The 13,984-nt window shown below is 43.2% G+C and overlaps 1 protein-coding gene across 1 annotated transcript; it reads right to left on the minus strand.

The window, feature by feature from the left end:
- Window positions 1-1,973: 1,973 nt before the first annotated feature.
- Window positions 1,974-13,747, minus strand: gpib (glucose-6-phosphate isomerase b). Its single transcript, XM_027020915.2, has 18 exons — window positions 13,506-13,747; window positions 12,262-12,352; window positions 11,935-12,003; window positions 11,509-11,628; window positions 11,110-11,193; window positions 9,893-10,039; window positions 8,975-9,046; window positions 8,700-8,744; window positions 8,542-8,595; window positions 6,853-6,913; window positions 6,710-6,753; window positions 6,310-6,462; window positions 6,045-6,174; window positions 5,477-5,553; window positions 3,445-3,573; window positions 3,099-3,174; window positions 2,777-2,843; window positions 1,974-2,421 (listed from the first exon to the last, which is right to left on the minus strand). The coding sequence occupies exons 1-18, from the start codon at window positions 13,622-13,624 to the stop codon at window positions 2,298-2,300; spliced, it is 1,662 nt and encodes a 553-aa protein (XP_026876716.2). The 5' UTR covers window positions 13,625-13,747; the 3' UTR covers window positions 1,974-2,297.
- Window positions 13,748-13,984: the final 237 nt, after the last annotated feature.

The raw sequence follows: 13,984 nt of genomic DNA on the forward strand, positions 1-13,984 counted from the left end.
CTCAGAACACGTTAACTCTCTCAGAACTCTCTCAGAACATGTTAACTCTTGTGTGTGTGTGTGTGTGTATGTTAACTCTCAGAACACGTTAACTCTCTCAGAACTCTCTCAGAACGTTAACTCGTGTGTGTGTGTGTGTGTGTGTGTGTGTATGTTAACTCTCAGAACACGTTAACTCTCAGAACTCTCTCAGAACATGTTAACTCGTGTGTGTGTGTGTGTGTGTGTGTGTGTATGTTAACTCTCAGAACACGTTAACTCTCTCAGAACTCTCAGAACATGTTAACTCGTGTGTGTGTGTATGTTAACTCTCAGAACACGTTAACTCTCTTAGAACTCTCTCAGAACATGTTAACTCTTGTGTGTGTGTGTGTGTGTGTGTGTGTATGTTAACTCAGAACACGTAACATCTCTCACAGAACACGTTAACTCTCAGAACATGTTAACTCGTGTGTGTGTATGTGTGTGTGTGTGTGTGTGTGTGTGTGTGTGTGTGTGTGTGTGTGTGTGTGTGTGTGTGTGTATGTTAACTCTCAGAACACGTTAACTCTCTCTAGGGTGGATGCTGATCAAACTGTTTAAACCTTTAACGTGGTTGTGAAACTACAAAATTAACATTTTGACTTTTGCATCATTATGAATCCAAAACAAGACACCTCATCCTCACTCCAGTGGATACATTAAGGATATGGAGTTTAAGTTACCATGGTGACAGGGATGAGTTATGTAAGTCATGATGGCTCTGGTTAACAGGTGTTGGATACTATTTGATTGACAGGTCAAAAAAGCCAAGAGGTTACAAAGGTTTGCTTGAGGTTTGTTAAGACAACAGCAAAGACACCAAACCCCCGTGTGGGTGACACGTTCACTGCACGGCTCCTCTGATGTCTTAATATCTAACACAAAATCATGGCCTTTCAGCAAATATGACTGACTTTATATTTACAATTATTATTATTATTGATTATGATTATCGTAACCTGCTTAAGATCCTGTCTTGAGCTAATAATTAAGTGTACAAACATTCCACTGCACTCTTTATTTTGTTTTCAGTTTTGTTGTGTCAGAACAAAATCAAAACTCATTTAATGTGTTTGTGAACCAAGCCTGAAAATAACTACGGCTTGGTTAGAGCTGAAGTAGAAAGAGTCGTTGCCAGGCAACAAGCTCCCTGAGCCAGTCTCTCAGAGGTTCGGATTTCTCTTCTCATACCCATGAGCTTCTGAACACTTTAGAGGCCAAAAAAAAAAGTAATAGATAAATAATTAAAATTCTATCAGCTAAAAGTCACACTCTGTGGTTTTGTCTACTGATGTGAGATTAATGCAAACTATGGACAGCTTTAATCACCCTTTTTTTCTGAAGGCATGCACACCCATCCTGGATTTGCTGGACTGAGTGGGATGGAGTGAGTGGGGACATATTCCAGATGTGTTTGGTATTGATTCCCGTCTCTCTGAGGAGGCGCTGCAATATGGACCGACTTGGCAAGAATGGAAGACAGGTGACCTTTCACCTTTCACCTTTTGTTCCACAGAAGCAGCATGGGAAATGCAACAAACTGACCCAACAGTCAAAGAAACACACATGGTGACACCTGGTGGTCGAACATAGAAATGTTTGTTTGTTTGTTTTTCTTCCCACCAGTAACACTAACAGTACCACTCATCACACTGTACTGCAAAAAAAAAAAACCCACGTAAGATTAAGTCCAAACAAGTAAACATTTTGTCCTTTCACAACCTTTCTCCAAAACAAACCCAGAGTTATAGCAGTGCGAGACTCACTAGAATGTCCCACTGATCTGGACGAACTTCTCGTAGAAGGGTTAGGTTTAAGATTTGGGATCTGCAGAGCAGGAACTGGCCACAGGTCAGTGCAGAAGGAAGTGATTTGACAGACAGCTCCAGAGATCAATAAACAGCTGTGTTTATATATACACAATATTAAAATATTAAATATTAAAATACACAAACATTTCAAACATATTTATTTTTTGATTTAAGATTTTCTTATACCAAGGCTTCCACTTTACATCAGCACATCAGTGAAATGTCCTAACAGTGTTCACTTACCGCTGATCAAATCTTATTCTGGAGTCTGTGCACTAGCTGCAGAAGGACAACATTTAAAGCACCAGGCTCCATGGTTTAACAAGCCATGCTGGAAGCTTGCAGATATCCCAGGGGGCCTTAGGGCTTTGAGGTGGGGGGGGGGGGGTCAGTGCAAGGGGCCTGTGAAGCATATTTGTAAGTGTGTGTGTGTGTGTGTGTGTGTGTGTGTGTGTGTGTGTGTGTTCAAGCAAAGTTTTTCTTGATGAAATTGATGAGGCCATTGGTAGAGGAGTCATGGGAGCTGACCTCAGCCGTGTCCTGGAGCTCTGGCTCGATCTTCTTGGCCAGCTGTTTCCCAAGCTCCACCCTGCAGTGGGGGAGGAGCCAAATCAAACCTGCCCTCCTTTCAGTTCACCCAACAGCTCAGTTCTGCTTATTTCCTTATTTACACTATAGTATTTTTGCTGTACTACTCACTTAGCGTACTTGATCTGTGACACAGTGACAAACTTAGCTTGAATGTATGTGTCAAACACATGCTCCTAGTGTGGCGCCACACCACTGTTATTACTGTACTCGGTAACACAGTACCACATGATCTGTATGAAAACCTTTACAATGAGAAAAGTCAAATCACAGCACAGACTATGTGACAATGATGAAACACAGCAGACATCAGTCTGGCCCTTGTCTGGATGCCACTGGGAGCTGTCTGGCCTTACCCCCACTGGTCAAAGCTGTTGATCTCCCATACGATCCCCTGGAGGAAGATCTTGTGCTCATACATGGCTGAGGAGGCATAGTAAGCAAGACATGGTCAGTGCTTTTCCTTCAAAACAGATCCGTTTCCATAACACACAATTGTCCACTCTGTTCCTGGGGATCTCACCCAGTTTAGTTGCAACCCACTGAGGTGCGGCACACCTGGCTCGAACACCCGTTCACCTGGTGTGTGAGACTGGGGTTGTAACTAAGGCTGGCAGAGCAGAGCTCCAGGGACAGAAGGTACAGGTACAGCCCATACAGGGATGGCTACCGTCTCACCGATAAGGACTCCGAGTATGTATGGTGTCAGCTTCTTGAAGACTATCGAATTAGTCGGTTTATTTCCTTGGAATACCTTTAAACAGAGAGACATTTGTACATCATTGGCTCTGTGTAAAACGACAGTGAAAGGCATGAACGTCTTCTGTTAACCTGTACTGTGGTGGTGTTTTCTTTGTTCATTTTTGAACTTTTAATAGTTATGAACTGAGAGTAACTCTGAGGTCCCTCAGGCCCCGACTTTAATACCCACGCCAAGGCCCAGCAGTTATTTGCAGGCAGTAATATAAGCATCACCACTAGGGGGCAGTGGAGACGAACGTCTACTAGTGTCGTGTTTCCTCACTTTGTGTGGTAAGATCTTCTCCAGTTTCTCTCCACTCGTTCCTCCGGCCTCCAGCTCCTTCTTTGCCTCTTCCATTGTCTTTCCTTTCATCAGGGCTTCAGTCTGAGCCAGGAAGTTGGCGATCAGGATCTACACACACACACACACACACACACACACACACACACACACACACACACACACAATCAGAGTTGAACAAATATACACTCATACACTACTTCATTAGGAAAACTACTTTGTACTTACACACACTGGTAAGTTTATTAGAGACACTTTCTTATCTCATATGTGGATTATCTATCTCATAGGAGGATTACAGATACCATAGGTGGATTATCTATCTCATAGGTGGATTACAGATACCATAGGTGGATTATCTATCTCATAGGTGGATTACAGATACCATAGGTGGATTATCTATCTCATAGGAGGATTACAGATACCATAGGTGGATTATCTATCTCATAGGTGGACTACAGATACCATAGGTGGATTATCTATCTCATAGGTGGACTACAGATACCATAGGTGGATTATCTATCTCATAGGTGGATTACAGATACCATAGGTGGATTATCTATCTCATAGGTGGATTATCTATCTCATAGGTGGATTACATATCTGTCCAGTTACAGACTGTAATTCAGATGCTTGCATGCTGAATGAACCAGCCAAGCTCAACCCTGACCATGACTGGTCAGTTTCTGGCCACCAGGCATCAGAGCATCAACACCGACAGGGTAGTAGCATTACTGTAAGTGTTGAGCTGGTGCCAGTGGTGCCATCTTGGACCTCAATATTGTCACTGCTGGACTGAGAGTGGTTAACTACCCAGCATAAACTGAGCCCTACTGAAGAGTTGTTGGACGGCAAACTCAGCACAGTAACCCATGGACTATAGGCTATTACTGTACACCTCAGAGGCGTTTCTAATAAGGTGTTGTTGCTTTGTTGTTGTTTGTTTTTTCTAAATATGGAAGAAAATATGGCACTATGGTCTGCATAGTTCTTTTTATACTGACTTCAAATCTGTTTTAAAGATATTTCTCTCAGGCATGGTTTTTAAGTGATTTTTACAATAAATATATAGATGTTTTATTCATAAATAAGGCTGTTATTACACTTAAAATATGTTTATTCTTGTACAGGTGTATGAATTTGTATATGAATATTTAGCCTCTTCATTGTCTAGTAACAGTATGCCAACACACGGGCTCCACTTTCCTTGGTACCGATTTTTTCTGGTCCTGCTTTACATAGCGATACGTAAGTGTAATTTGGATGAAACCTATTTGTTCTCAACAGACAGCTAAACACGCTTTGGTAGATCTAAAATTGAAATATAATGGAATATAATGTGGGAAAAACTGGATAGACAAATTCTGAAAACATATTTGGATTCATTACGCAAACAGCTATTTTTCTATGCTCTGGGTCTTTGTCCTACTTAGTTCACGCGTTATGTTTAAGCTTCATTAGGTTTTACATATCGGCTAAATACAAATCTGTGCATATAACAGAAGTCACAAGCACCACACTGGATTCGGTGATCTGTTTGTGACTAGTACAGTGTGTGGGAATACTTCAAGTTCTTGCCCAAGTTCACTTAATAGACATCTTAGTGTTCATTATATTTATGGTGCAATTATGCGACCGATCAGTCAGACCGTCTGGCTGGATATCCTACATTGCCTAGCTAACAACTGGTCCTGTATGTGGGCAAAAGAAATATCAATATATACAATCAATAAAAAGGATATATTGTGAGCTACTTTTCATAAATGTGATAAATTTCAGTCCTAAGATGTAAACTGCCTGTTTGTGACTATTGGTCTGTTATGAAACGTACAAAATGTAAGAAATATTTTAAAATGTAACGTAAGGAATGTTGACAAATATAACAGAATAAAATGTACTTCGCAGATGTAAGAGTGTAAAGTACAACTCTTTAAAGTTACTTAAGTAAATGCAGTGCGTTACTACTCACCTCTGCATACTTACATGGGAAAGTGAAATATGATAAATGTTTTACCTTATGGTGCAGATTGCTGTGGACTGGGTGCTGAGTCTGGGCAGGGATGAGGAAATCAGAAGGGACCATACGTGTTCCTACACACACACACACACACACACACACACACACACACAAATAATTATAGGATTGGACTGAGCAGAGCTTACAAGGTGGAACAATTTCCATGCGGTTCTGTCATGCAGGTTCAGATATAGATGAGCTCCAGGACAGGATCCTTTAATCATATCCTTTAGGGCTGTACCATTCATCCCCACCCGTGGAGTCTCTCCCATGTTGTATTTAATCAAAGGGCCTTAATTAGCTAATCAGGAAGTTGCGTTGGTAAGTCAGAGATTCTCTATCCAGACCTGAGGGAGCTGCGTCCGAACCAGGTTTTCGTTCTGTCCCAGCTCTGCATACACCTGAACAAGGTGGCGAAGCCTTGCAGAGCTCTCAGGTGTGCTGGCAGCTAGAACAGAGTTAAAACACCTGGACGAGCTCGACGTCCCGGAGGACTGGACCAAGAGTGTGTAATGTGGGTCGGTCTTGGGCTTTCTCTCTGGGAAGTGGCCCGGACAGGCGTCACCTTGATGGATGAGCTGATAGAAGGCGTGCTGTCCGTTGGTGCCGGGCTCGCCCCATACGATGGGTCCAGTGTGGTGGCTCACCCGACTGCCAGCTCTCGTCACGCTCTTCCCGTTGGACTCCATGTCGCCCTGCGCACAACAAGCAAGACCGGACATCCGCATTATCGTTTCCCAAATGCATGCTCACCAGGAAGCCAAATGCATCTGGAAGCCCCACAAGGGCTCCAGAGGGAGGGGGAGGCAGGAGCCGAGGGGGCGTCCCACCTGCTGGAAGTACGCGGCAAAGCGGTGCATGTACTGGTCGTAGGGCAGCAGGCAGTGCGTCTCGGCCTGGAAACAGTTGATGTACCAGATCCCCAGCATGGCCAGCAGGACGGGCGCGTTCTGGCCCAGAGGGGCCGTGCGGAAGTGCGTGTCCTGCACAGAGCGAGCGGGTGGGGTTTACCCTATGCAGTCAGGCGGAGCTATCTACAGAACACGTTCACATCAAATGAAACTGCCAAGCCACTGCTTGAATAACACTGACTAAAATGTCAGACATTTATTACTTCCCCATATACCTGTCAGGAGGGACAGAAAATGCACACTCAGTATTAATCTGCAGTTTTTACAATTTTGATTCTATTAATCATTTATTTAAATTTTTAGAGCAATAATCACTCACCATCCAGTGTGCTCCGGCTAACAGCTTTTCAAAGTTCTCAAAGCCTGAGAAGGAAAGGGATTGAAACAAAGGTTGAGCCTAATATCAACACATAAATCATAATTTCTAGAATCAGGCAGTTATGGAAGGATATAATAACTTACCAATGTGCAAAGCAATGGAGAGTCCTATAGCAGACCACAAGGAGTAGCGTCCACCGACCCACTAGGAAGCAGGTGAACCCGTTAAACAAGTGGATAAAGTCAGTTTTCAATTCATTCGCTGTAAGTGACAGAAACGCCCCTGCCATGAACACCAGTCTGCTGATCAGAACAGAACCATCTGCTAGTTCCCCTGTTTTGCTTTATGAAAATAACACTTACATTATGGTATTTTTCTTATAGAAAATGTTTCATGTTTATGTTCATGTTCTAATAGAGTACCTTTCATGTTTCATGTTCACTGCTGAAACTAATCTTTTTCAAAAACACTGTGTATAGTATTTTTTTGTGTGTTTTTTTTAGTAATTTTTCTTCGTTTTGTTCTGGAGTGTCCCCACAGTGAATATCACTCTGCTTTTTCAGGCTCACTGCACCCATAGCACGCCTCGCGATCATGGCCATTCCTGAGTGGCAAGCCCCAAGAAACGGACCACATGAAATGGACCCCAATGACCTGAAACTTGACCTGAACGCACAGCTTCAGGAAGTACCTCTGCTCTGCCCAGCACTGTTTGTTAGTTAACTATTGTTTGCGCTGTTTGTTGAGTGTTGGATGTTTGCGCTGGTCTAATCCTATAATTTATCGAGTGCTGGTCTAATCCTATAACCTCATCCTGCGCTGGTCTAATCCTATAATCTCATCCTGCTGGTTTTTACTGTCTCGACTATCTGTGCCTACGTGGGACTCCAGCCTGTAAACGAGCTGTCTGGATCTTACCTTCTCACTCCCTGGACGACGCCATGAGCTGTGGACAAAGGTGACCGTTCTAGTGCACATTCCGTTGTATAGCCTTGTAGGCCTTTTAAATGTGAGCATGATCCAAAGCAAAACTCTTATAGGCCTTGATACAGAAAATACTCGCATTAGAGAGCTGTTGAGATGATCCCGAACCCCAAGGTAGTGAGGAATGTAAGATCATGAAACTGCATGTTATCTCTTCATTCTGGCTGTCAAGCACTTGCTTCCGCCTTATAGTTGATGAATGTAAAGATAAAACAATTAACATATATATATATCTATCTATATATATCTATATCTATCTATCTATCTATCTATCTATATATATATATCTATATATATCTATATATATATCTATATATATATCTATATATATCTATATATATATATATATATATATATATAGAGAGAGAGAGAGAGAGAGAGAGAGAGAGAGAGAGAGAGAGAGAGAGAGAGAGAGAGAGAGAGAGAGAAGCCCCCTGTGCATGACAGAGCACATCCACATGTCTCACTGAACACTCAGCGTTTGCCCCTCACCGTGAAGGGCACATAGCTGAGAACCCACACCCCCTTTTAAATATCAACAATGTGACTAAAACTAGCCTGACGCCCTTTAGGGTGACCCAGCCCCTTTGAGTGACCTCCACACTAGATAAGGTCAGGCTGTATTTATAAAGCTAAGAGTGCAGAGCACTTTAAGGAGAGACTCTGGTTACCAAGCAGCTGCCAGCGTGTGCACCCAGCCACCTACTTCACAGGGCAAAAGACTATGCTATTAATAACCTTACCCAGAGGCCGCCTCAGTAGAGGCAGACTCGTATGGTCGACAGCAGTAAGGAGTCATCAGAAACACACAGGCACACACACAGACACACTCACAGACACACACTTACATCCCAGAACTCGAACATGTTCTCTGTGTCGATACCGAAGTCCTTCACTTTGGGCTGCAGGGTGAAAACCAATGCAAGAGACCAGGGTTAGGAATGTGAACACTGGCAGAAACTTCTCTTAAAACTTCTGAATGTGTTCTAAATGTGAATCCACTTACAGCGTTGGTGGAGAGGGCTATGAAGTGCTTGGCAACAGTGGAGCTCTGTGGATGATGGACAGCTATCAGCTATTTGGGTCTGGGATTCACATAAGTCTGACTGTCAATCACTAGTGTAGTCTAGGTGAGTCACGATGCCTACTGGAGTTTTATAGTTGCATACGAAGAGTGCAAGCAATCAAGTGAAAAGCACTTTAAGGACAGAGGTACGGAAGCATCGGAAGTACGGATAGCTCAGCAGTCCCTGGTGAGATCCCCCAGGACTCAGAACTCACGTCTTTGGCAACCTGCAAGAACCACTCTTTAGCTGACTCCGCGTTGGTGATGGTCTCTTGGGTGGTGAAAGTCTGAGAGATACAGAGGAAGAGCCCATTCTTAGCAGTATGATCAGTGAAAACTAGGAGTTTAGAGAAAAAAAATCAGTTTGAGTTGACTTGAGTTTCAGTTCCACACAGTTGCCTTGAGAGAGATTTGTGTCGGTTTGCTCAGTGGGAAGGAACGAGGGGTGAATTCACGCTTTCTTTCCTCCTGTGTTTTTTCTAATATATTGACTGGACTTTCCTACTAAGTGCTGTACTTCCCTAATAGTCTGATGTTTTCTGCTGTTTTCCTCTCCTTGCCAGCTTTCTGAATCAGAATGCATTAGCTAGTCAATCTGACTGACACTAGCATAACTATCATAACAGTCAAAACTGCAGTTTATGAGTCTTGGAGAATGATTTGTCTATCGGACTATTAAGAACATAGAGTCACATTCAACTCAGCATATTTGGCCAGAGGTGACTGGTTTGTTTAACTAGCTTTTGTCAGGTTGCTCACTGAGTTCACATTTTCCAGAGCTCTGACTGGATAATACAGCAGATTAAACTCTGGCTCTGGAATGCCAAAAGAAGGAATTCTTTTGTCTGAAAATAATCACACACACACACACACCACAAATACACAAAACCATGTGCATGCACACACCACACACAGACCTCCCCCCCACACACACACCGAGTAGAGACACACATACAGACAAAGGCACATGCAATCTACACAGACACATATACAAGCCACAGACACACACAAACACACACAGAAACACATGCACAGAGTAGTGAGGCGGAACAGACGGCTGCAGACCGCCACTCCGTATCTAATGACATATGTGCCAAGCTCCAGTGTGCTGCAGGCCTGCGTTATGCACATACCTTAGAGGCAATGATGAAGAGTGTGGTCTCAGCGTTGAGCTCTGCCAGGGTTTTTGCGATGTGTGTCCCGTCGATGTTTGAGACGAACCACACGCGTGGTCCACCTTTGGAGTATGGCTTCAGGGCCTCAGTCACCATCAGAGGACCCTAACAAACACAGGCAATGCTCTGATTGCTAAAACAAATGATAAATGCTAACATTATCTGATACCACCTAATAAGAACACAGTGTTATCACTGTATTTAAGGCGCAGTGTCGTCACTGCGTTCACTGTATTTAAGGCCCAGTGTCGTCACTGCGTTCACTGTATTTAAGGCCCAGTGTCGTCACTGCGTTCACTGTATTTAAGGCCCAGTGTCGTCACTGCGTTCACTGTGTCTTGAAGAATAACTCGGGCTTTGGTATAAGCCTACATAGATCAAAAGCACAGTGCAGCGATATTTTACTATCATTTACTAAAGTGCCAGGAGCACAGTATGGCAAATATGACAAATCCCTTTCTACAATTACAGTAAATGGAAGGAAGGGAAAGTGAAAGACAAGACAGGACAGAAAAGGACAGGCTGAGACAGGACAGGACAGGAAAGAGCAGTGTAGAATAGGACAGGACAGAGACAGGGAAGGACAGGAAAGAGCAGTGTGGAATAGGACAGGACAGAGACAGGACAGGACAGAGCAGTGTGGAATAGGACAGGACAGAGACAGGACAGGACAGGAAAGAGCAGTGTGGAATAGGACAGGACAGAGACAGGACAGGACAGAGCAGTGTGGAATAGGACAGGACAGAGACAGGACAGGACAGGAAAGAGCAGTGTGGAATAGGACAGGACAGAGACAGGGAAGGACAGGAAAGAGCAGTGTGGAATAGGACAGGACAGAGACAGGACAGGACAGAGCAGTGTGGAATAGGACAGGATGGAACAGGACAGAGACAGGGAAGGACAGGAAAGAGCAGTGTGGAATAGGACAGGACAGAGACAGGACAGGACAGAGCAGTGTGGAATAGGACAGGATGGAACAGGACAGAGACAGGGAAGGACAGGAAAGAGCAGTGTGGAATAGGACAGGACAGAGACAGGACAGGGCAGAGCAGTGTGGAATAGGACAGGATGGAACAGGACAGAGACAGGGAAGGACAAACAGAGATGGAAAGAGCAAAGGAAAAGGCAGAATCTCCGTAAGTGGCTGGATGAGGAAGCGGCAATGTCCCACACACCAGGTCTGAGCCTCCGATGCCAATGTTCACGACGTCAGTGATGGACTTCCCCGTAAAACCCTTCCAGTCCCCGCTGCGGACTTTCTGCAACAGCGAGAAGAACTCGAACATTGAAAGATTCTACATGCAGCATATCAGCACAGATTAGCAGACAGAAAAATCCTTTTAAAGATATATTTGATATATATATATATATATATATATATATATATATATATATAAAATGTTATCACTTCAAATTCTGAAATTTAACATCCCAAACAATAGTTCATTTCTGCTGTATTTCTGCAAATGCTATATGAGACATACATTCATGCATTTTTCAATGGTCAACGTAATCTCACATTTCAGCATCATGCGTATCGTGTGACAGCATCATGTGTGTTATGTGACACTCACGTGGCAGAACCCCTTCATCTTCTCCAAGACTTTGTTGACATCAGGCATGACGTCTTTGCCATCCACCAGGATGGGGGTGTTGGAGCGGTTCCTCAGGGCCACGTGGAGCACAGCCCGATCCTGAGCCCAGACAGCAAGAGACACGTTTAGACACCTACGCAATTAAGGCTAACCCTAATCCTAATTCTAATCCTATTCCCTAATCCTAATCCTATTCCTTAACTTTAACCCTAATCCTAATCCTATTCCCTAACCCTAATCCCTAACACTAATCCTAATCCTAATTCTAACCTTAACCCTAGATTCTCCTTCAGATAACAAGAACTTGTCAACCAGTTGGATCAGAAGTATTGCAGCAATAAACAGTAAGCTGCCCAACGTCGTGGCTCTCTGTGAGGGGAAGGAAAAACCAGCCTGGATTTACACCTCAGTGAAGTTGATCTTCTCGCCAGAGAACATCCTGTCACGCGCAGCCTCCAATCCCCTGGACTTCGCCTGGAAGCAAAGACAAATGTTCATCATGTGTGATGACCACCAGTGATGTGTCAAGACCCCTTTAATGATGTGTCAAGACCCCTTCACAGAGAGATTTCATCTCCAGACTTGGTCATGCACCGTCGTTATCGATATCAGTGTTGGTGGTTAGCCGAGGTGTTAAGTTAGGAATGTTAGTGCAGGGATGCACAAAGTGGAGTCACTGGGGATTTGGTTTTCTGACAAAGCTTTGGCGGTGCTTTTTTGTCAGGTCATTACCAGCTCAAGCAGTATCTTCATAACTTCCTCGTTGATGAGGTTCTTGGAATAGTCTAGAAGAATATCCCCGTCATCTGTTTTCAGTGTTAGGCTATTGAGAAAGAGTGAAACAAAAATGACTATTTTAAATGTATATGAATAAACATGATAGCATTAAACTTTATTTGACTATCGTTAGGCCTTTGCATTTGGAATATATATGTACCACACCACTGAAACTTTTTCTTATACGACGTTTCCAATTTTAGTATAAGTGCAAAGACCTTCAAGTGCCTGACTATGAAATACATTTAAGCATAAAAAATATGTAAACATTTAATCGAGTTGTCAGACTCATACTGTACATGTAAAAGAAAACCTTCCAAAAGATTTCCAAATAGAACTGTAATGATTGCGAAAGCTTTTTAAATGAATGAAGTCATACAAACAAACTGATACACATACAAGTACACAAAAAAACATGACAACATGAAGAATAACATTGACAGTCCATGTTTACATACATGGAGTTCACTTAAAATGTTTGTATCTATTAAACGTTTTAATAGCTTTGAGAGATTTTATGGTCCTTAAGAAAGTGAAGGATGAGGGCTTGGACTTGTTACACATTGTTTTGTGTATTTGGAATTTGGCTAAAATTAAAACTGAGGGTCAATAAGTAAAAAGATCAGAGTTCTCAGGCTTATATGTAAACACAAGAATCACATTTTGATGTTTCAGTGAAATGCTAAGGACCAAATCAGATATAAGGTTTGTTATAATCTGTCCAGCCTCTCCGAATAGACATAATGCCATAATAGTGAAAGCTTGTGGCACGAAGGTAGACACGCACGTCATGGGACCCCTGTGTGACTGTTACACTTGCAAAGTAAAATAAGATACATTTTTTAAACCGAATTTTGAACACTTTCACATGATTTTCTCGCAGTTCCATTCATAGTTAATATCTCCAATCAGTGTACTATTCGGGTAACATGTTGTATGTAATTTAGTGTGGATGAGGGTATTATTAGATAATATCGGTTTTGTTCATGCACAGTATACGAACTGAGATAGGCAGACGATTAAACAACTCGTCGCAGGGAGTCAATAAACAGCGTACACGAACCTGGCCAACAGCGCAACTTCTGGCCAACACCACGCTGCAGAACTGCTCACTTATGCGCTTATTATCCGATGCATTTTCATTATACTATTCTGTACAGGGTTATGCGCAAAATCTTCCGAGGGGCAGGCGATCCTACCTGAACTTGCTGAATCTCTGTTTGTCAGCGTCGAACATTTGCCTCATGCTGAGGCTCCCGGCATTGGCTTTGTACCATTGCTCGAGCTTCTGGAAGATCGGGTCGCTCACGAGTCCCATGGTGAAGGCTTGCGCGACTCAGAACGCTGGCTGCAGGAGAATGACGCGCTGAGTGGAGAGTGCGAGAAACCGGCCCCGTTATCGTCCGCTGAACGGGCAGTTTGTCCAGTCCTGTCGGTTTGCTCCTCCTCCACTAGCCCGTGACTTGAGACTCGTGCTGTACACAGCAGAGACCGGCTGCATGACACGCTGCCTGTAGTTAGTGTGCAGTAAGTTTGTAAAAGTCTTTAACGAGATGTTTAGACATATTTGGTAATGATATCTACTCAGTACAAATGAGTAGATCATACAACCATATGTATATAGGCATACTGTGTATTTATACAAACTACCGTAGGGTACACTTAATTCAGTGTACAC

The sequence above is a fragment of the Electrophorus electricus genome, chromosome 4, assembly GCF_013358815.1.
Source record: "Electrophorus electricus isolate fEleEle1 chromosome 4, fEleEle1.pri, whole genome shotgun sequence".
NCBI lineage: Eukaryota > Metazoa > Chordata > Actinopteri > Gymnotiformes > Gymnotidae > Electrophorus > Electrophorus electricus.